The sequence below is a fragment of the Erpetoichthys calabaricus genome, chromosome 16 (genome assembly GCF_900747795.2).
Source record: "Erpetoichthys calabaricus chromosome 16, fErpCal1.3, whole genome shotgun sequence".
NCBI lineage: Eukaryota > Metazoa > Chordata > Cladistia > Polypteriformes > Polypteridae > Erpetoichthys > Erpetoichthys calabaricus.
In genome coordinates this window covers 87889500-87912878 of record NC_041409.2, presented here as the reverse complement: position 1 = coordinate 87912878, position 23379 = coordinate 87889500, and the positions used below count along the sequence as shown (strand labels likewise).

At 41.5% G+C, this 23379-nt stretch overlaps 1 protein-coding gene across 1 annotated transcript in view; it reads right to left on the bottom strand.

Annotated features, from left to right (window-relative positions):
- crip2 (cysteine-rich protein 2) overlaps positions 1 to 23379 on the bottom strand; it is a 119071-nt gene that overhangs the window by 15163 nt on the left and 80529 nt on the right. The window contains exons 5-6 of the mRNA XM_028821538.2: positions 18565 to 18633; positions 2237 to 2331 (exon numbers count right to left, since the gene is read on the bottom strand). Of these exons, the coding sequence (XP_028677371.1) occupies positions 2237 to 2331; positions 18565 to 18633 (164 nt within the window). The remainder of the gene's footprint in view (positions 1 to 2236; positions 2332 to 18564; positions 18634 to 23379) is intronic.

The following is a 23379-nucleotide window of genomic DNA, read 5'->3' as shown; positions in this document are numbered from 1 at the left end:
GCTGTGTTCTTCGGGACAAAAAACAACCCCAAGATTCCCTACCAGTTCTACTATATTGTTGAACTTGCACAGGCGTCAGCTAAGTGGGCCGGGATAGATCGTAATTTGTCCAAGATTAACGTGCAGTTGAGTGCAGCTGCGGCACAAAGTGAGCGGGACAGGCTGGAACCTGTCTCAGGTAAACGTATGTTTGTTGTGTGAACTTACAACATGCATGTACCACCCAGGTGACTTTGTCTGCTTGGGCTGAATGAGAAGTGATGTGCGTGCAAGTGATGGAAAAATTGAAAAGTGCATGCATGCACCACTTCACCAAGTGCAAGTCACACTCATATAATCTTCTACATCTTCTGTAGAATTCACACAAACTCCTGTGGCTGTGGTTGAGTGTGAGCAGAGTGGACTGCTCCATACACACGTCTTTCGTAGTGAGAAGTGAGGTGCATGCAAGTGGTGAAAAAATGTAAAAGTACATGCATGCGCCATCTAGTGGCTGAGGTTGAGTGTGAGCAGAGCAGATTGCTTTATACATACACATACACATTCACACAGGTCTTTTATTAATATATATTGTGGCGGACAGCCAGGGCCCTTACCCAGCTGGGACACCCCAACCATATAAGGACTTGAGGAGAGAGTATTTTCAGGACAGTTTCTCCCCCAGACTGACAGAAGGCAGCCCCTTTGGCTTTCAGCGGGGCCACAGATTATGAGCACGGAAGCTCAACCCTGCTGGGGCATGTGGCCACTGCCAGGAGGTGCCCGGAGGGCCCTATTTGGCAGCACTTCCACCATACCCAGAAGTGCTGCTGGAAGAAGGTTGTTGGGCACCTGGAGTCTTTCTGGGTGTCCTATAAAATCAGCCAGTCACCACCACTCAATGGCCTGAGTCAGGAGGAAGTGGACAAAGCTTGTGAGAAGGAGTAGAGATGGAAGGACTGGCAGAGAGAAGGGACTGTACCTGTGGGGAGCGAAGGAAGCTAAATAAACTGTGTGCTTTGTGCAAATGCAAGTGGGTCAGTCAATTGTCTCATTCACACCTCAGAGCAGGTGGAGGATTCTGCCGGTATGTTAACCTTGAGTTTATTAGATTATTTCTTGAATATTTTAACCTTGATGTTTCACATCATTTTATGGATAAATTTACTATTTGAAGATTTCTGCACTGCACTTGGAGACGCTGTTTGTTTGTTCTGTTTTTTGTAAAGTTACATTTACTTATTTGGCTGACGTCTTTATCCAAGGTAACTTACAACATTTCTGATACAATTGGGTCCATTTCTTTTGGTTTTTCAATTGTAGCTCAGACAGGTCAAGTGACTTGCACATGGTCACACAGTGTCAGTGGTGGGATTTGGGTTTTAACCACTACACCATACTGCCGGCATAATAAATAAAAGCACCTGACACTTTGCACCGACCCCTGTGCTGACCATGTGTGTCTGGATCAGAAATGGGTATGTTATCGGTAGTTCTAGGTTCAAGAGGCTCCCGGAAGCAACGAGGGAGTGTGCAGCCGACCAGGACTGTCTCACACCAACTGATTTGTGTCACGCACGAGCGCTTAGGAAGAAGCCATCAAACCCAAAGGTGAGCGATACTACAAGGGATACGGGGTCGATTGTGGTTACTAATGCATCTCTTTCTCTATCAGCAGAACCAAAGAAGACAAACAATAATCCACTTTGTTTTTTCGTTTATTCAGAACGATACTGAATCACTCCCATCTCCACTTCCCACCGGCAACTTCGCTTCTGACTCTCCTGTGATGACGTCAATCCCGGCGCTCCAAGAAGACGTCAATCCGGGCGCACCAAGATGACATCACCACTGGCCCTTCTTTGATGACGTCTCTTCCATACTCCCGCAGCTGTTGTCATTTACCACCTATCTTATTTCCTCCCTCCATTTTTCTATAAAAACGCCAAGTTTGCCACAATCGGTTGTCAAATGCCTCATTTTTGATCACTTTATAATTCTCTTTGTACTAAATTATATGGGGCTTGTCCCCACACCGTTATTGAGTATTTTCAATTCATTTATATATCACATTTGGCAAAAAATAAAAATGCAGTCAGGATATATTATTGTATAATACAGAAAGTATTCAGACCCCTTCACTTTTTTCTCATTCCCCATGTGTCTCTAGAACTGCGTGACAACAGCAATGTTACACCTGTAAAGGAATGTGGGGCATCAAGAATGAAAACGTGGTAAGAAAGGTGTTGACTCTCACCTCAGCATGACTTCCCGGAGCCAATGTCTTGTTGCAACGCTCACAACGCAGACAGGGACGATGCCAGTCCTGGCCCAGTGACGTCACCTTCTCAGCTGGAACGAAAATGAATAAAAAACGTTGCAGGATTGCCATGGATATGTACACTTAGTGCCATGTTCAGCTGTGCCCAAGGAGCTGACAGTGTGGTAGTGGCTTAGGTATTCGGCTTTAAACCCCAAGGTTGTCCAGGCCCACTGCACCCACGGTGAGACTTAACCTTCCCTGTTGCATGTGTATGTAAGCTGTGGTGTACCCTGATCTTGTAAATTTGGTGTATCCTGACCTTGTAAGCATCGCATGTCCACCACAAATATATAACTAGGAAATGATGAAAACGTCTGCAAGATTATGAAGTTTTTCATAATACTAATTTAAGTCATAAATAATGAAAAATGGCGTCTGGCTTTGGAATGAAGGTCCTTTTTCATATTAAGACACTCTTTGTAATAGCTAAAGCGCGTAGCAGTATTGTAGGCATTTGGTTTACTGTGTGGATGACAATTCTCCCATCAACATACTGGACAACAATGTCCTCATGACAGTCATACTGTGAAATCTAACCCTAATCCTAAAACTAAACAGAAATTATAATGGAAGGACGAATAGGGAAACTAATAGCATAGTAGAGGCTAGACAGCCCAGCCTCAGGGTTAACCCCACTCATTTTCAAAAGAGGCCATACGGTCAAATATAATGGAACGATCATCAAAATGGAAGGACAAATAGAGAACCTGAGAGCATAACAGAGGTCAGATGGACTAGCCTCAGGCCTAGCCCTACTGACTCAAATCAAGCCACTAAACAAAAATGGAAGTATAATGGAAAGATAAATAAAACATTAAGTCTTGGAAGGGACAAGAAGGGTCAAAACCTTGGGGTGGGGAGAGCAGTAGATCCCTTGTCTTACAGGGATTTGGGGTGAGGGACAACTATACCCTAGGGGCTGGCTCAAATTTACCATTGTGAAAAAAACTAACCCTAAAACTAAACCACAATTGGTTAGGTCTGGGTGTTAAAAATGGAGAACGCTGGCTTTGTCCTGTTTCTGTTCTTCCCTCACAACTCAGAGAGACCGCCCAATAAGGGCACTTAGTCACGCCCCTTCTGGGTGTTTCACCATAAAGGATGTGCAACCTAAAGAGAGGCATCTTTTTGCTGGAAGACCCAAGTAAGCCGTACTGCGGAGCACGGAATTAAGTCCCGAGAAGGAGGAACCCTAGACCGGGGAGCAGCGATTTGAGCATTTTTTATTTTTCCTTTTTATTTTTCCGAACGAATAAAGGGGACGGTCTGGTTGGTCCTTCTACAACCCGACCACAACATGCAATAAACCAGTGTGGAAGGACCTGCTGCCTGCCATTCATTGGCTTGATATCAGAGAAAGAATAAAGAGCTCCCACCTTTCAAAATACATTTTTAGAATGATATCTCACAGGCACATAATGTGCTCTCTCTCTCAGGAATGTAAAGCAGGCCGGTGACATCTCTGCTCTGTATGAATCACTGAGCTTTTTATCAATTCAAATCCAGAAACAAAGCGTCTACTGTTCCAAAGAAAAGGTCAGCAGTGTGGCTTCCTAATGTCAACCATATGACACACGCCCAGCTTTCTTCTCCTTGATGACATACATTTCATATTTCTGAAGTTTTTTTTTAAATTTTTGTATTTATTTATACATTTTTCTTGTCCGCCTTGATACATTTGAAGTGAATACAGTATAGGGGTTTAAAAAAAAAAAAAAAAAAGGAAGGGGATTCCTATTCATCGACAAAAAAATAATACCCAGCACCTTCATAGAATCTTCACAGCAGACCTGTAAATACAAGTCACGTCAAAGCACTGGACTCTAAACCATAAGGTTGCCAGTTCATATTCCCAGTTTGACTCACCATTCGACCCTGACCAAGTCACTTAACTGATCTCCAGTTTGTTCAAACAGCTGTCATACATTTAAGTATAGTGTGCCTCTTATTGGGAACAATGAAAGAGTAACACCGGGCACAACTCAGTCACTCACCAGATTTTTCTATTCTGTTCTCAGCCAGTAAAGACTAAGGGTCTCATTTATAAAACTTTGCATGTATTTCAGCATGAAAATACGCATACAAAAAAAAACCAGGAAAATATGTAAACCAAAAAAGAACATAGATTTATAAAACTTGGGGTATGCACATTTCTACGTAATTTATCCTTTATAAATCACAATCACCTTGTAAATATGCACATCTCACATGCAACGGAAAAACCTAGCAACTGCCATGTTTTTCAAAATTGAGTTTTTTAAGTTTTTGGAGCCACTAGGCCTTTCCTATGTTATAAGGATAGTGGTGATGGGCAAAAATGTCTTCATTCCAGTCACAGCATGATGGAAGAAAAAACCTAGCAACTCCACTGACCAATGAGGAAAGACCGACTACCAATGAAAACATCGAATTACGATCATGTGATATAAATGCTGTGACTGCGTGATTTAAATGGCAGGTGTTGTTGATTTGTCAAAAAAACAATATTGTGTAAGCGAAGCTGAGGAAAAATGAAATCTAGAGATTGATAATTATAGGGCAACATCATTTTATCAATTTGCCGAAAACTTGAAAGATGTGACATATGAGGTTTTTCCACAGTGAGATAACTGAACGTACTTTGAATGGCACCCTGAAACATCCATATTTGCAACATGATAATCAACCTCATACATATGCAATCACGATGCTGCAGAACTTCATTGACTGGTAGAGCAGCCTCCCACCTGATGCATCGAGACCCCACCACCTGCATTCAAGAGTGTGTGGCTGTGCTCCAAAACTGATATTGTGTTCCATTTTAATTTTCGAGTTCCTAGTTGGAACTGGTACACCCCCTCAAGTTGGGCTGGTCTGTCAAGTCCAAGTTTGTCCAGCTTTGAATGATGACATCAATCCAAAATGGCGATGTACCCTATGAACTTCAGTGAAAGCTGTAGTATCATGCTGCTTATTAGCACGACTGTCTACATGTGTCTCATTAAATCAGTTGTATACACAGTGCTGTCCATCTTTTATCCGTGTACGTTTTGCTAAGGTGTTTGGATACCCCGTAATGCGTTGTTATCAACTGCTATGTATTGAGATGGAGCAAAGGATAACAAAGGTTTTTCTGGACATGTCCATATTGATTTTCCAAATGTTTTACCAATCCCTAGCTTCCAAGGTAAATGAAACGCAGCATGAGAGTGCAAAATCACATGCAACATTATAGCATCTCTCCTCTGTGTTTTGGGAGTCTGAGAAAGGCGTAAGGCATCAGCGTCTGAGTGGGCAACCACTATAACCTGGCACATGTTATGACATGATTGCTGTTACAATGAATAGTACAGGGCATATGAAACACCAAGGGTTCAGCCAGTTACATAACCAACAAGCCAGCCACCATGTACAGCAACATCATGTCTGCCACTTGCCTCAATATAAATGTATCACGGGTTGACCCAGGCCCACCAAGCTATGACGTTTGCCTGTACCATCTTTGCATCACAGAGGACTTGTGCTTATAACCAAATCAGCTTAATTTTTGCTTGTTGCCCTTATTGCAATACAAATGCAGTAAAGTGCTCTGATTATGTGAGGAGAACTGGACATTGCTGCAGATTGCCTCTTTATGCTGGCAAAAATACGTTATGTTTTATGTCTGTACACCCACACCATATGAAAACCGCATGTAGCAACTCGCCGGTCGGTTACTGGCCTTTACTAAATTCTTATTCAAGCCAATTTCCTTTGTCACACTCGTCACTTGTCAGAGGTAAGCATTACCACCCCAGGACACCAGGGGGTGCAATTGCCAAGTCTTCTGTCTCTTGTTTCACCCACAGTTCAGAGAAAATGCCCACTTAGGGCAACTGACTCTGCCCATTCCGGTCCAAAAGCTATAACAGCAGGGCGCTCCCAGAAGGAGGCATCTCATTTGGGAGATGAGCCACTTGGGCAACGGAACTCCAACCTTAAAACCTGACTGCTCTTTAGAGACCTTTATCCACAGCCAACAGCTGAACATTGCTTTGGCTTCTTATTGCGCCATCGCATGCTTGTCATTTTTGCCACATCTTATTGTTTCAAATAAATGGGGTGGCCCCGCTGGCACACCAACATGTTATCTGAACTCTTGCATTACTCACGGTCGTCGAAACTTTGCATACCCTGAAATGTACTGAGTGATCTGTAAAATGGTAACATGTTTTTAAAATTTATATTCATAGACCCCACCTCCATAATTTTCACTTTGAGGCTTTCAAGGGGACATAAGTGTTAATTAGGAGGTTCCAGACCCCCCTGTATTTATCTCTTTGGTTTAAGTCCAGCCTGATCTAATGGAGTTTGGGAGTTTCCATGTCCTCCACAAGTTCTTGTAGATTTTCTCTCTGTACTTCTATTTCTTCTCATATCTGAAAGACATACAGATTGGGCTGACTGGCGACTCTAACCTGCTCCAGTTTGCTGTGTGCTTGTGAAAGGACTGTGACCTTAACCAGGCTTGATTTGCCAGCAGCTATACCACATGCACTTCAGAAGGGGTCATCCACCTGAAGCTAAGCATGGGAGACTATGGTGGTTAATGCTGGAAGAGGTGTCGGTGAGGCCAGCAGGGGGTGCATGCCCTGTGGACTGAATGTGGATCTCAGTGCAGTGATGGGGACAATCTGCTGTAAAAATTTCCACCATTTTTTGGATGACAAGTACAACTGAGGTCCTAAATCGCTTTGGTTATAAAAGCATCTTTCATAAAGTGTAGAGTGTTTTCCAGATACCCTGGCTAAATTTCCTGGTCATTCTGGCCCACTAATAATCCCCTGTCTCTTGTTAGCTAGCTACCTCTCTTAACCCTTCACCACCTGATAACTAATACGTGGTGTGTGCAGTGGCACAAAATGGCTGTCCTCGTATCATCCAGGTGGATGCTGCACATTGGTGGTGGGTAAAGCACCTTCCCCACTATCTAAATAAAGCCCTTTGAGTATCTTTAAAAGCGCTATATAAATGCAAGGTCTTCTTCTTCTAGGCATGGTTCATGCCTTGTGTCTAAAATTCCTAGCACAGTCTCCCCTAAGAATTGACGACTTAATACAATTTTCTTTATGCATTCTTGCAGTTTAAGTAACACTGATCGTTGGAAATGTCTGTTCCGTAATAATTTTAAAAAATATGTGAACAGCTTAATCAATTACATAATATCTCACTTTCCCTTAAAGCACGGGCTGTCTACGAACAGCTTGCCACCTGCGGGGTGTAAACTGGGCCTGCAGCCAGCACACTGAAATGCATCCATAGTCCCTTTTCGCAGATTCAAGGCTTTCTCATTAGGATTCGTTCTTCTTGCTTTCCTCACAAGGACGACGCAGGCACACAGAATTCTGCCAAAGTGCCATGTCCATCAGCAGACATCATAATAGATAGTTTAACTAAGTTTGGAGTTTGTTTGAGTTATTAAGAAAAGCATATACACAAGCTCTAAAAGATGCATACTGGCATAATGAATTTAATGGTGGACTCTTAATCAAGCAAAACCCTCCCTGCCTCCTTGGATCGAGGGTACCCAGACCACTACTTAGGCACCCCTGGCTCCTTCCTCCTTCTCCTATCCCCCAATCTAGATTTTTTTAAGCCTCACCCATGAAGTAGCTTTAAACTCTACTGGGGGTGCTAAACACTGGGGAAGCCCCATTGCCTACAATGACAACCCACTGCAGCGTCCTCTAGTAGCCTCTGGTGACTCTACATCCCAGAGAATTATGTACAGTAGTGACACAAATGTTGTGTTTTGCAGACTTTGCTGCTTCAGCACTTTCAGAAGATTTTTTTTATATATTTCTATGGTATATTGAAGAACAATTATAAACAGTTAATAATGTTGTGGTGTGAAATTTTGTTATATAAGTTGATAAATATTTTGTATGTCTTTATTTGTAACTTAGACAAAGCAATGTAAGAAAGGATTATGTCTTTGTAATTTTATGACAGGGTGGGGGGAAATGCCTAAAACCAATTTAGTGATTCTCTGCAGGACTCTCTCAGTCAACCCACACATGAAGGCCAACTACCAAGCTGGCAAGCTTCACCTTAACAAACGGTATTGAGGGCAGGAGTGAAACCATTGTGTCACACCAGAATTCTATTAGTCTACAGTTGCCTGTATGGTTTTAAATCAGACGCCATTAAGTACCACAACGCCCAATTGGCTATAGGGTTTGGACAGAGAATCTATACATTTGCCTGCTTTACCCCTCCCTCTCTCTCTTACACCATCATCATGAAGGTGCATCTCTCACACCACTTCTATGAAAAGGACAACACAATGAAGAGTGCAGCTCAGCCGCCATATTGAGACAGGCATGTGGCTTGTTTCTGAAGAAAGCTGAGCAAAAACGATGCCTTAACTAGAGACATTTTAAGTAATAAATAAGTCTGTGTGCCGCCTGAAACTACACATCAGCATTTATCAGGTTGTATGGTTGTACTTTGCGTATTGTTATTGTTTATGAATATTATCAATAATACATTATTTAAAGTGTAACTTAACTCCCACTTGTCTTTTACTACACCTAACTGACTGAGGTTATAAATGTAGAAGGGAAGGTGGGGAGAAGTTATATGGTAGAATACTTTATAAACAGAGGTAAGCCTGTGAGATTTGAGGCATTCTGAAAAAGGCTACACATCTCTCTCTCTCTCTATATATATCTCTACCTATCTATATATTATATATATATATATATATATATATATATACAGTATATAACAGTATCAGTATCATATATATATATATATATATATATATATATATATATATATATATATATATATATATATATATATATATATATATATATATATATATATAAAAAATCCAACGTCTGTCTCTCTGTCCGCTTTTCACAAGATTTAGATTGGGTTTTTTTCTGTAATTTGCTCGATTTTGTGACCTCTTCTCATCATGCTAAGTATCACAGTTCAATTGAGGTACCGATTTATTTGTGTGACTCCGAAAGAGATGCAGTGGTCTGAAGGGAGGGGGGGCGGTGCACTCCTCACTCACTTACCAGTCTCGGAGCATACCTTACATCTGTTTAGCTAACGAACGAGAGAACTACTTAACGGATTTAGATCGGGTTTTTCTCTAGAATTTGCTTGAACATTCCGGTTGATGTTGTGACTTCTCTCATTGCGCTAAGAATCACAGTTCGCTTGCAGGAGCAATACATTTGATGGCTAGTTAATAATATAAAAGGGGAAAGTAGAGTCATACAGAACTCTACCAAGACAGAACACACAAGTTTCAATGTCTTTCATTGGCAAATCCATCAAATTTATGTAAAAGTCAATATTTCCAGTCTTGATCCTTCTTCATAACTTTTGCACTTCGCTCTGGCATGCTTATCAGCTTCCTGGGCCAAATCCTGACTGATGGTGATCCATTCTTGCATTTTTTGATCACAATTTGTGGGCTTCTGCTTGTCCACCTGCTTTTTGAGAAATGACCACAGGTTCTCAACTGGATTAAGATCTGGGAAGTTTCCTGGCCACAGGTCCATACTTTCAATGTTATGATTTCTGAGCCACTTTGTTGTCACTTTTGCCTTGTAACATGGTGCTCCATCATGCAGGAAAATACACAGATCATAACCAAATTGTGCCTGGATTGTTGGGAGAATTGCTGTTGGAGGACATTTTGATATCATTCTTTATTTCTGGCAGTGTTCGTGGGCAGAACTGTGAGTGGGCCTACTCCCATGGATGAAAAGAAACCCTACAAATGGATTGTCTCAAGATGCTTCACTTTTGGCACAGTGACACAGGACTCATGGTAGCGTTCACCTTTTCCTTCACCGGACATTCGATTTTCCAGATGTCCCAAACGGTTGGAAGGAGGATTCATCCAAAAAAATAACTTTGCACCAGTCTTCTGCTGTCCAATCCTCGTACTTCCTGCAGAATTTCAGTCTGTCCTTGATGTTTTTCTTGGAAAGCAGTGGCTTCTTTGCTGCCGTTCTTGACACAAGGCCGTTGTCCAAAAGTCTTTGCCTCACTCACACCCACCTGCTGCCAAGACTGAGCGCGCTCTGCATGGGTGACAACACGATTCTGTAGCTGACTCCTCAGGAGGAGACAGTCCTGGCACCTCCTGGACACTTTTAGCTGATCATTTTGTGCCAGGGCCAAAAGAAGTGAAAATGGCTTTTTGTGATAAAGTTAACTTTTTATGCAATGAATTAATATGCATCTGATCACTCAAAACACAACATTTGTGTCACTGCCAAAACTTCTGCCCACTACTGTACAAAGGGATTGGCTTCAGAAGGCAGCCTCCATCACTGAGCAACAGGGTGCCTTTCATTGCATTTGGGGACCACATGGAGGGCCCAAACTGCTGAGTGACCGAGGACTGGCTTCCTACCAGCTTAGCTTCAAATGTAAATGGGAACCAATATTCTTAACTTCCCCAGCTAGGAACGACGTGGAGATTTGTTTCTGCCCTCCAACACTTTGGTAACATATCTTTCTAGATTTATACCAGGGTGCCACTGGATTCAAACTCTTTAGATTAGGGAAATTGCATTTATCTTTCACAAAAGATACAAACTAGATTGAGAAAGAAATGGAAGTAGGACCTGGATTGGTGAGCTAATGTGAAAAGGAGTAGCTTTTTGAATTCGCCCCATACCATCTGCATCCTCACATTTACTTATTTGGCTAACGTCATTATCCAAAATGACGTACTGTACAACATTTTATGAATTGCTTACATTTCTTTTGGTTTTCCAATTGGAGCACAGGCAGGTCAAGTGACTTGCTCACGGTCACACACTGGTGTCAGTAGCGGGATTTGAACCCCCAACCTAAGGGTTTGAAGTCCAAAGCCTTAACCACTACACACACTGCCTGCATCCTGCTGTGAGCTTTTAAAATGGTACTTGGGAAATTAAGATTTGCCCCTGTAGAGAATTTATATGCAGTACATTTATTACACTTGTCAGTACTATTATTATTAGTTTTATTGTTATTACTTATTTATTACTATCTATGCATTTGATGTGGAGATAGTGAACCAGGAAATGCAACTGATTAGCATGGAAAAAGTAAGGACAGCTATGAAGAGGATGAAGAATGATAAGGCTGTTGGTCCAGATGACATACCCGTGGAAGCATGGAGGTGTTTAGGAGAGATGGCAGTGGAGTTTTTAACCAGATTGTTTAATGCAGTCTTCGAAAGTGAGATAATGCCTGAGGAGCGGAGAAGAAGTGTACTGGTGCTGATATTTACGAAGAAGGGGGATGTGCAGTACTGCAGTAACTACAGGGGGATATAATTGATGAGCCACAGCATGAAGTTATGGGAAAGAGTAGTGGAAGCTCGGTTAAGAAGTGAGGTGATGATTAGTGAGCAGCTGTGTGGTTTCTTGTTGGGAAAGAGCACCACAGATGCGATGTTTGCTCTGAGGGTGTTGATTAAGAAGTATGGAGAAGGCCAGAAGGAGTTGCATTGTGTCTTTGTGGACCTGGAGAAAGCATATGACAGGGTGCCTCGAAAGGAGTTGTGGTACTGTATGAGGAAGTCGGGAATGGCAGAGAAGTATGTAAGAGTGCTACAGGTTATGCACGATGGAAGTGTGACAGTGGTGAGGTCTGCGGTAGGCGTGACGGACACATTCAAGGTGGAGTTGGGATTACATCAGGGATCGGCTCTGAGCCCTTTCTTATTTGCAATGGTGATGGACAGGTTGACAGACGAGATTAGACAGGAGTCTCCATGGACTATGACGTTTGCTGATGACATTGTGATCTGTAGTGAGAGTAGGGAGCAGGTTGAGGAGACCCTGGAGAGGTGGAGATATGCTCTAGAGAGGAGAGGAATGAAGTAGGAACAAGAGAGAATACATGTGTGTAAATGAGATTGAGGTCAGTGGATTGGTGAGGATGCAGAGAGTAGAGTTGGCGAAGGTGGATAAGATTAAATACTTGGGATCAACAGTACAGAGTAATGGGGATTGTGGAAGAGAGGTGAAGAAGAGAGGTGAAGGCAGGGTGGAATGGGTGAAGAAAAGTGTCAGGAGTGATTTGTGACTGATGGATATCAGCAAGAGTGAAAGGGAAGGTCTACAGGACAGTAGCGAGACCAGCTATGTTACATGGGTTAGAGATGGTGGTACTGACAAAAAAAAAAGAGGAGACAGAGCTGGAGGTTTTAGAGTTAAAGATGCAAGATGTTAAAGAAGGTTCCATTGGTCTGACAAGGATGGACAGGATTAGGAAGATTAGGAACAAGTAAATTAGAGGGTCAGCTCTGATTGGACGGTTTGGAGACAAAAATCGGAGAGGCGAGACAGGACATGGCAGGGGAGAGATGCTGGGTATATATTGAGAAAAGGATGCCAAGGATAGAGCTGCTAGGCAAGAGGAAAAGACAAAGGCCTAACAGGAGGTTTATGGCTGTGTTAAGAAAGGACATGCAGGTGATGGGTGTCACAGAGCAAGATGCAGGGGACAGGAAAATATGGAAAAAGATGATCCATTGTGGTGACCCCTAATGGGAGCAGCCAAAAGATGAAGAAGAAGAAGACTATTCACTTATTTATTTTAATTATACATATATCTATTATTATAGTATAGTACAGATCTTGCACTTGTCCTGTGTTTATGTATATTTTGATCGACAGTCATTTCATGCCACTGTATGCTACAATGCTCTGTGTGGATGGTACGACAATAAAGCCACTTGACTTGACTTGCATTGACTTATATTCTGAGTTGGTGACCTCTAACGACAAAGAAATAACATGTTATGCTTTGGACTTCAATAACTTGTGTTCCAACCTTTGGAACAATGTTTAACCTTTGTTTCTTATATTTACATTTACTTATTTGGCTGAGTCTTTAATCTGAGGTGACTTACAATATCTGAGATACAATCGGCTACATTTCTTGCATTTTTCCAAATGTGGCACAGTCAGGTGAAGTGACTTGCTTGTGGTAACACAGCATCAGTTGCAGAACTTAAACTCACAATCTCAGGGTTAAAAGTCCAGTGACTTAACCACTATGCCACACTTGTAACAGAAGTAATGCTGAAACTGTATCCTATAGCATCTGAATCAGATGAACTTTGTGAATGTACTACGGTGGCACAGTGGTTAACACGGCTGCCTCACAGCATCAGAGTCCTGGGTTCCAATCCCCAGCCTGGTCACTGTGTGAAGTTGGCACATTTTTCCTTGTGCCCACATGATAGTTTAACTGGCTACTCTAAATGTGTCCACTGTGAGTGTGTGTGGGTACATCTGTAGGTGTTTTCTGTGAAATGCTGGCATTCTGTTTACAGTTAGTTTCCACCTGTTATGTTAATATTTTGTTTCTCTGAGTTTCTTTATTATTCTTTTTTTTACCATTTTGTAATTTATTTATGATTTCATCAGTCAATATGATACCACATATTCTTTGGGGGAGATGAAGCCTGCGTGTATGTATTAAGTACATAATAATGGGTGTGTGGTCGCACAACTTTGGTAATGTCCTTACAATCATCTGCACTTTGTTCTAAATAAAGGAATAACTAACCTCATTGTGCCTCAAAATGACACAATGTGACAGGCAGGCTTTGCAGGAACAAACTCAACAAAGGACAGGAAAGGACCAGAAGGTACACATAGGTTAAGAGATATCAAATATTTTACATTTATTCTATTACCTGTCTTTGAGAGGTAACGTGACTAGTATACAATATCTACTCTCTCTCTCTCTCTCTCTATATATATATATATATATATATATATATATAAAATCCTAAGCCTAAAAGTGCAATGATTTTGTGCAACTATTTTATGTCATGTTTTTATGTCATGTTTTTCGTCACACTTTAAATCGGGCTTACTTTAAAACCTACATATATATGTTTGGTAACATTCTTTTCAGAATTTAGCGAACTTTAATGTGGTGCTGTTAGATTTTCAGATTCCTATTCCATTTTTAAAATATAAAGTAAAAAATATGAAGAACTCATATCCTGTGAGATGTGACTTTGTGCCAAAAGATTTAACCACATCCGGGGCCGGAAATAACAGACAAAGAGTAGGACAGCTGCTGTACAGGCTTTTAAATGTTTGAAGCGCCATGCGAGATGCAGATCACGTGGCACAGTGGCAGCAGCAGCAAGCCAGCAGCTGATAGAGCAAAGAGGGGGTAAAAAAAGATATTGGTTTCCCATTGTATCACCGTTTAAGAGGGGTTTTTAGAGGAGTGACCGCGTATCCTTGGGGTGCGTTCAGCCCCCATCGTCACAATGTGAATGGCAGAGACGAAAAGTGGCTGGCGCATATAATATATATGTCGCTAAATGTATATATATTGTCATGCATATTGTGACGGATGGCTGGGGTCCATGCCTGGCTGGGATGCCCCTTCACCACATCTGCCAGGGGGACAAGGGTGGGAAGCCCAGTATCTCCCCCTGGATGCTAGATGGCAGCCTCCCTGGGTTGCAGCGGTGCCTCGGACTCCCCCAGGGTTTCATGGGGGTTGGAGTTCTGTGCAGCTCTGTGGGGTTCCGCAGGAGCCGGCAGGGGGTGCTGCAGCAGGAGCTACTGGCTCCTTTTGGGCACTGGTTTCGCCTTACCCGGAAGTGCAGCCGGATGTTGCCAATCAAGCACCTGGAGCACTTCCGGGTACCCAATAAAAGGGAGCCAGCGACCACCACTCAGCGGCCAGAGTCGGGAGGTGGAGGACAAATCTTGCTGAGGAGGAGGAGGAGTGATGGTGAGAGAAGAAGGTGCTTGGTATATTGTACTGTGCTTGGGACTGTGTTCTGGCTGGAGGGATTATGGGGAAGACGGCACCTCCAGCTGAAGAAAAATAAACAGTTTATTTATTTTACCTTTGCCTCTGTGTTAGTATGTGTCGGGTCGGGCACTATATAACGTCCTCTTACAATATGCATTAGTGGGTCACCTTCCAGGCTCAGCTGCGGCACGTAATGTCACCGTGAAGCAAGAAGGGGGTCCTGTTGCTAACCTTGTCACCTTTTTCTGACTCCACAGCTCCAAGATGACACTCAGTTGAGTAACTGACTCCTCTCCTTCAGAGCCAGGTCCTATAAAGCCTGGCTCCTTCAGAAGGAGGTATCTGGAAGATTCCCGGTTCAAATCCCCATTAATGCCAAAGAGATTCTACTCTGCTGGACCCTTAACCTGCATTTGCTCCAGGGGCGCTGTACAACGGCTGACCTTGTGCTCTGACCCCAAGGGGTATGTGAAAAAAAAAAACCAAAAAAAGGAGGAGTCTCACTTTGAGTCAAGTCAACCCAGAGGATGGAACTCTGACCCACCAAAACCCGCTCTATCAAGCAACACATTTAAAAATATACTTTTAAAAATATATTACCTATATTTTCAGTTCTGTGGAGCCACTGTGCACTTGTTTTGTTTCCTTTCTTAAAAAAATTAAACTTGGTTGGTGGGAGGCAAGGTGGCGCAGTGATAGCGCTGCTGCTTCACAAGAAGGAGACCAGGGTTCGTGTTCCAAGTCCTCCTTGTGTGGAGTTTGCATGTTCTCCCCATATCTATGTGGGTTTCCTCTAGGTGGTCTGGCCTCACTGCAGAGCACCGACAGTCCCCAGAGGAGTATGTCTTCTTTTTGGACCTGAACTTGGCCTGGAGCAACAACGTGCAAAATACCTGACCCTCCATAAGTGGAACCTTTTTCTGCTGAACTGGCCAATGCACCGTGATATCTGTTACTGGTGCCATCGAGCACAGTTTTATTTACTATTTTTGGCCTATTAAAAACAGTGGGGCATTGGCTAATGCATACAGACAGATTAATTCCTGTGACCATGAGCTGAGTAAGTGGGTTTGTGGTCAGAGATATAAAATAACTTCTAACCAATACATTATTGTGATCTGTGATCTCTCTCTATATACAGTAAAATCCAACGTCTGTCTGTATGTCTATCTGCTTTTCACAAGAGAACTACTTAATGGATTTTTTCTATAATTTTCTTAAATATTCCGGTTGATTTTGTGACTTCTGTCATCGCGTTAAGTATCATAGTTCGTTTGCAGGAGCGATTTATTCCTGCTAATCTGAGAGAAACATAGCGGGCCGAGGGAAGGGGGATGCAGGACCTCAGGAGTAGGGCCCTCCTCACTCACATGCCAGCCTCAGTTTCGTCTGCCTCTCACCATGTGTTGGGTTGTACCTTGCCTCCGCTTAGCTAGCGATACCCGTTTATTTATTTGTAAAGTTTGTCCTGTTTCACTACTACATGGGTGGAGCCTCGAGGAACAGCCAGTATAATTATATTTTAGGAATATACAGTAGCTTAATACATAAAGAAAGACTCACTAGGCTACAAGCAGGATGACCTTTTCCTTCTAAAAAACTGAAGTGTGCCCAGAGGTTAAAAAAAGTCACGGTTCTCTGTGAGTTTAACTGTTTTTTAATGTAAGCAGGTTTAGTTTACATACAAGATTAAATTTTATCTTAATACAGAATGAGGCCATAGGCAGTAAACAAGAGATTTTAGAATTTTTGACAATTGTAATTGGAGGCTTAAAAGGCCGATGGGTCAAGCTTGAAATGTATACTCTAAAGGTTAATTGAGCTTAATGGAGGGTCAACCAGATGACTAAAAAAAAAAGACAGCTAATGGGTGTGCATTTCTCTACATACAGTAGTTAATAAAAGCTAATGGACATTATGATTAATTTAGAAACCTAATACTAAAGTACTAACTGGTCAACATCAGAGGTCTGTAAATAGTTAATAGGAGCTAACAGGCAGTGACTTCATGGAGGATGGTGTAATGTCAGCAAGCACTCTGACTTTGATCTGTCTCTTTGTTCAAATTCAGCCAATCAAAGGGTAGAAAATGGAATATAGATTAAGTCACTCATTGTGCCTAGAACAATGCCACTGACTTTGCAAAATGGCCATGCAAGCCATTGAAACACTGCAAGACAATTGTTCAGTCCTATAGGCATCTTTAGTTGTTTTGTTTATAGAAGCAAATGCATCATTTAAAAGCCAAGTTAAATATATCCTTCCTTTGTACCATAATTTATTTTGTCTTAACATCTCCATCATGGTTACTGGGAGGGACATACGAGTGCTTAGTTATACTAGCCTGACAGCTTTCTTATTTTGCTTTTGTTATTATTTGTACTGGTGTGCATCGCAGTACTTTTTGTTGAACTAAATTAAACAGGGATGCCTGGGTTGGTGCCCCAACATTTATCTCTGGTAATTGAAATACTTCATTCAACCACAATACATATATATAACCTTCAGCACAACTACAATTTAAAAAAAATATTTCAAGGGAGCATGCAACCCTGCTTACAGGCTTAGACAATGGACGGATAAACATAATGACTGGACTCCGATTTGTGTTGCGATAAGATGACCACTGGCCCTCTAGTTCTTTTATACTTTTTTATGACAATGAGAATGAAAGACTTTACTTTTTTTGTTTTAAGTTTCAATAAATTACTCATTCAATGTAGAAGAGTTGTGAAAAAGTTCTCATTCTATTGTATCTAAAATTGCATTTTTAGGTAATCAAACCTTTTTAACACAAACACATCCATCCATCCATCCATCATCCAACCCGCTGAATCCAATCACAGGGTCACGGGGGTCTGCTGGAGCCAATCCCAGCCAACACAGGGCACAAGGCAAGAACCAATCCCGGGCAAGGTGCCAACCCACCACAGGACACACACAAACACACCCACCCACCAAGCACACACTAGGGCCAATTTAGAATCGCCAATCCACCTAACCTGCATGTCTTTGGACTGTGGGAGGAAACCGGAGCGTCCGGAGGAAACCCATGCAGACACGGGGAGGACATGCAAACTCCACGCAGGGAGGACCCGGGAAGCGAACCCAGGTCCCCAGGTCTCCCAACTGCGAGGCAGCAGCGCTACCCACTGCGCCACTGTGCCGCCCAACACAAACACAGTCTAAGGTTTTTCTAAGTGGAAAATGACAGGATAATTGTCTTCATGCATTTTTTTTGTTTCATTTTTATGTTTCTTGCTAAGGGTCACAAAGTCAGCCAGTAAGTCAGTAGATTCAATCAGCAGCCTTGTAGTGTAACTAATCGGCTGTACTGTAGGAGCTCAAGTGTGTATAGGCGTTCATAAGAAAACAGAACAGCCTGTCTAGCCCACTGAGGAACAACCATGTGACTCCTTTCCACCTGATAGTTAGAATTTCAGTTTGGTATCAACCATAAAGTTACAATTAATTATACTTACCAAAATACACCTTCTTGTTGCACCTTGGGCATATACTTGGCTCTCCAGAGAATGTAGTAATACTTGCAGCTGGAAAATAAATAAATAACTAAATAGATAGATAGATAGAGGCACTATGTAATAGACAGACAGACAGACATGAAAGGCACTCTATAGTCAAGTCAAGTCAACTTTATTTATAAAGCACTTTACATACAACAGCCGCTGACCAAAGTGCTGAACATAGGCTAAAATAAATTTTAAACAAAAACAAAATAATAAATAAGTAAATAAAATACAATAAATAAAACTAATTTAAAACATAGTAAAAACAACTAAACAGAGTTAAAACAGAGAAAAATCAACTGCTCCCACAGGATCAAACGCCAAACCAAAAAGGTAAGTCTTAAGAGCAGACTTAAAAATGGGCAGTGGGGAGGCCTGTCTAATGTGGATCGGCAGTGAATTCCAGAGCCTTGGAGCCACAACGGAAAAAGCCCTATCCCCCTGAGCTTTCGCTGAGTCCTCGGCACATCCAGAAGCAGCTGACCAGCTGATCTGAGTGAGCGGGAAGGAGAGTGCATATGCAGCAGCTCAGCAAGGTAGGGCGGAGCAAGCCCATTTAAGGACTTAAAAACAAATAAAAGAATCTTAAAATGAACTCTAAGCTGAACAGGCAGCCAGTGCAGTGAGGATAATACAGGTGTAATGTGCTCATTCTTTCGCGCGCCAGTTAAAAGGCGTGCAGCAGCATTTTGCACCAGCTGTAGCCGAGACAGGGTGGACTGGCTAACACCAACATACAACAAATTACAATAGTCCAACCGGGTTGTAATGAAGGCGTGGATTACTGTTGTAAATTGATCTTTGGAAAGAATGTTTTTTATCTTCGCCAAACGTCTTAACTGAAAAAAAACAGATTTCACCACCGCACTGATCTGACCATCCAGTCTAAAATCCTCATCTATCCTAAAACCCAAATTTGTAATAACAGGCATACCATATTGTGCAAGGGGACAGAAATCCACAGGAGCAGAAGTAGAAATAGACCCAGTGGTGCCCCCAGGACCAAAAACTATAACCTCTGTCTTATTTTCATTAAAATTTAAGAAGTTCACTGCCATCCAAGCTTTCACCTCTTCTAGGCACATAGCCAAAGTTTGTATGGAGTAAGCATCCTTGTGTTTGAGATAGATAGATAGATAGATAGATAGATAGATAGATAGATAGGTAGATAGATAGATAGATAGATAGATAGATAGATAGATAGATAGATAGATAGATAGATAGATAGATAGATAGATAGATAGATAGATAGATAGATAGATAGATAGATACTATGTACTGTAATAGACAGACAGACAGATAGATTGACGTGAAAGGCACTCTATAAGAGATAGATAGAGGCACTATATAATAGATAGGTAGACAGACAGACAGATCAAATACAGGGTGGGGGGGGGGGGTTATTACAAATACTTTGTACCAACAGTTATATACGTTGTCTCTTCTCTCTTTTACCTCTCTCCACCATTCTGGCTAAGAGGCCAGCAGGAGTGATGGGCTGCGTGTAAGCAGCAGGTGTTGCATCCAATTCTGTTCCCCTGGCAAAAATTTCAATCAAACCTCAAAATCAGTGATGTTTCACGGTCAGTCAGGCCTTGCATAGAAATCAACACTAGACCTTGGCCTTCTCTATGGATCATTGAAAAGTCCGAATTCTATTCTTTTAAAAAAATGGAAAAAAAAAAAAAATTGATTCACCTTTATGGAAGCTCATTCCGCAGCAAGGTACCCACAAAAATGCACATTTGTGCAGCTCATTAACAGGTGACAATGGCACAGGCAATGCTGGATTCTTTTCATATTATAGACCAGGAGTGCTAACTAATAAATGATCTGCAAACACACTGCGAGACCCCGATTGCGCCATGATAAAGTCAGACAACACACCTCACTCAGTTTTGGTGAATTGCGGCTTTCCTCTTTTGCCGCACCCCCTGAAATGCCATTTTGTACCAGAATCCCTGCTCTGTGCCTTTGCTAATATAGCAAAATGTAATCTGTCACTTGTAATTTTATTTTGTTTTAGTTATGAACTTCCCCAAAATCAATTATTCTTGTAAACAGTTAGTAGTATACCGACCGTATCATATGTTATAGTACGGGCGTTAATTAGTGTTACACCTCACAACCTGCATGCTCCGCATTTCTTGACTCTGCTGCCAAAAGCACGGTGGATGCTATTGGAGGTAGGTGGTGTTTTCAGCTCTCCCCAAGCTTTTTCTGATTTTTATTTTATTTGGTTATGTATATATAATTTGGAAATATTCAAGTGTGTATTAAGCCACATGTATCTTTCCCAAGCTCTTACATGTAGTTTTTGTATGTTTACTTTTGACAATGAAGAAAATGTTAAATGTTTAAATATTATATATCGTGGTTAACAGCATTTTAATGCAATTCGGTGCTGTGTAAAGTATGACCATATGTAGATTTTGGGTTTTAATTTTTATTCTAGATCTGGTTTTATTTATTTTGTATTAATAGTTTTGTTTACAATAATTTGTAAGTGATGTAACTTATTTAATAGGCATAGGGGAGAAGCAGTTTGTGTGATGCCCTGTTCTTTTTTTCCCTTTTGTTTCTGGAAAGGTATGTTATTCTATTTTTTTTTTGTTAAGAATATATGATTATAAAGTTAGGATATTTTTTTATTATGTGAGGCTATGTATATTGTGAATAGTTTTCTCTGGAAAATCTGAATATTTTGTAAATAGTTTTATATGTAATGTGTTATTAAAGAAAAAAAGCACAGTGGATGCTGTTGGGAGTATAGGGGAGAAGCCGTTTGTGTGACACCCCGTTCTTTTTTTTTCTGGAAAGAAAAATAAAAAGCTTCTGTTTTGCCCCTATGTGCCTCTGAATTGACTGTCCTTGATACAACGTGGAGAAAGCCACATTCCAGTCGGCTACACTACTACAATTGTAGATTAAAGCGAGAACAGAGCGGCACCTACTGCAGATGACATCAACACTACAGCAGCAGGAAAACATCCTTACTTATATTATTTAGGGTCCAGCTCAAGAAAGCTAAAGCTGATGAAAAGACCAGAGGAAGCAGGGCAAAGTCAAAAACAGATTATTGAAACGTGAGGAAAACATAGCAGCTGCTTGCGCTTTTTTTGAAAAGAAAAGAAAAACACAAACACACTCCTACAAGTTAAAGGAGCTCCGAAATTAAGTGCAACTGCAGCTTCTGCTGGCAAATGTTAGACGGGAAGTCCCCATTTCCTCATGTCTGTTTAGTCTTCAGGAACAACGCAATTAAATTTGACGCTTGCCATGGCTTCTTTCATCAGGTTTTCTAATTACAGCTCACAGACCAGTGAAATCACTCAAAAAAAAAAACAAAAAAGGAAATTAGCAAGCCATGAAATTCAATTATAATTTTAAACTGTAATACCAAGGATAAGTACACCAGCCAGATTAATACAAGTGTCCTCATTGTTTAAAATGGCCAACCAGCTGTCCTGTTTTGAATGCAAACAGTGTCACCTACTGGCAAACAAAGGAACACCAGGACAACTTAAAGGTGTCGGTTCATTCTTCAAAACTGACATTCTTTAAAAGATTTCAGAGACATTTTTGATAGACACGTGTGGTGCACTTTAATCCATTTGCTTGTACTTCTATGGAGCTTGGACTGACAAGATTTGTTGCTCTAAACTGCCCATTATTACCTCTGGGCATTGCATCTTTTTACAGTTCTTTACTATTTTTGATCAATTTTAGGACTGAATTTGATCTGGCGTCTGGCTTGTCACTGGTAGAAGCCACTAGAAATTGTACAAATGGATTTTAAAATTAAGCAAAGATTTGCCACTCTCATCACAAACTGAAGTACCGAATGGTCTTAATAGCAAACTTGACTGAGAGCAAAGAGCACTTTAAGGCTACCTTAGGTCTGCAAAACCTGGAAATGTTCAGAGACACTGAGAAACTGAAAGTAGGGTGTATTAAATAATCCTCAAGATCCATAGTGCTTGCAGCTAATGGAACTAAGAAGCCCAACTTGACCCTCCTGCCGGAAATCCTTGTCCATAGATGGAGTGGTCGGAGAGCTGGAGGAACAACAAAAGCAAGGCTTCCTGTTCCAAAGAAGGCAGATGCCTCTTCACCTAATGACTACAGACAATAATGTTTGGAACAAAGACACATTCTTCCTTGATTTACTCATCTGCTCCATACCTGGTGTTGTCTATGAATTGCAAACATCAAGTAGTCATTGCATGCAAGGTATATGTGACAAAATATGACTGTTCTAATAGACCTGCCATTATGGTGCCCTGAAATGCAGGGAGACCACGTTGAAGAACTGCTGTCATTTCCACACGCTGTGACCAAAATGTCTGCAAATCCCCTTAAATGAAAGTCTGCAATGTGCACTTTAAATCACAATGTCTGAATTGTTTGATTTATAATTTTAAACTGAGAAGCAGAGGGACAAATCCAGGAAAAATGTGTCCTAGTCCCAAACATTATGGAGGGTGCTGTATGTCTTACATCATGAAGACCTTTGAGATGCTGTTCCTGGACTATAGGAATCCTCTTGTGGTAGACCACCAGGACCCACTGCAGTCTGCCTATCGGACAAAGATTGGAGTGAAGGATGCAATTATCTGTCTGTTCCACAAGAATGGACAAAACTGGCAGCACTGTGAGGATTCTGTTTTTAAATTTCTGCAGAAGCTTCAAGACCATCCAGCCATCTTTGTTAAGGGGTGAGCTCACAGACATGCAGGTGGATGAATCTTTGGTGTCCTGGATAAAGGA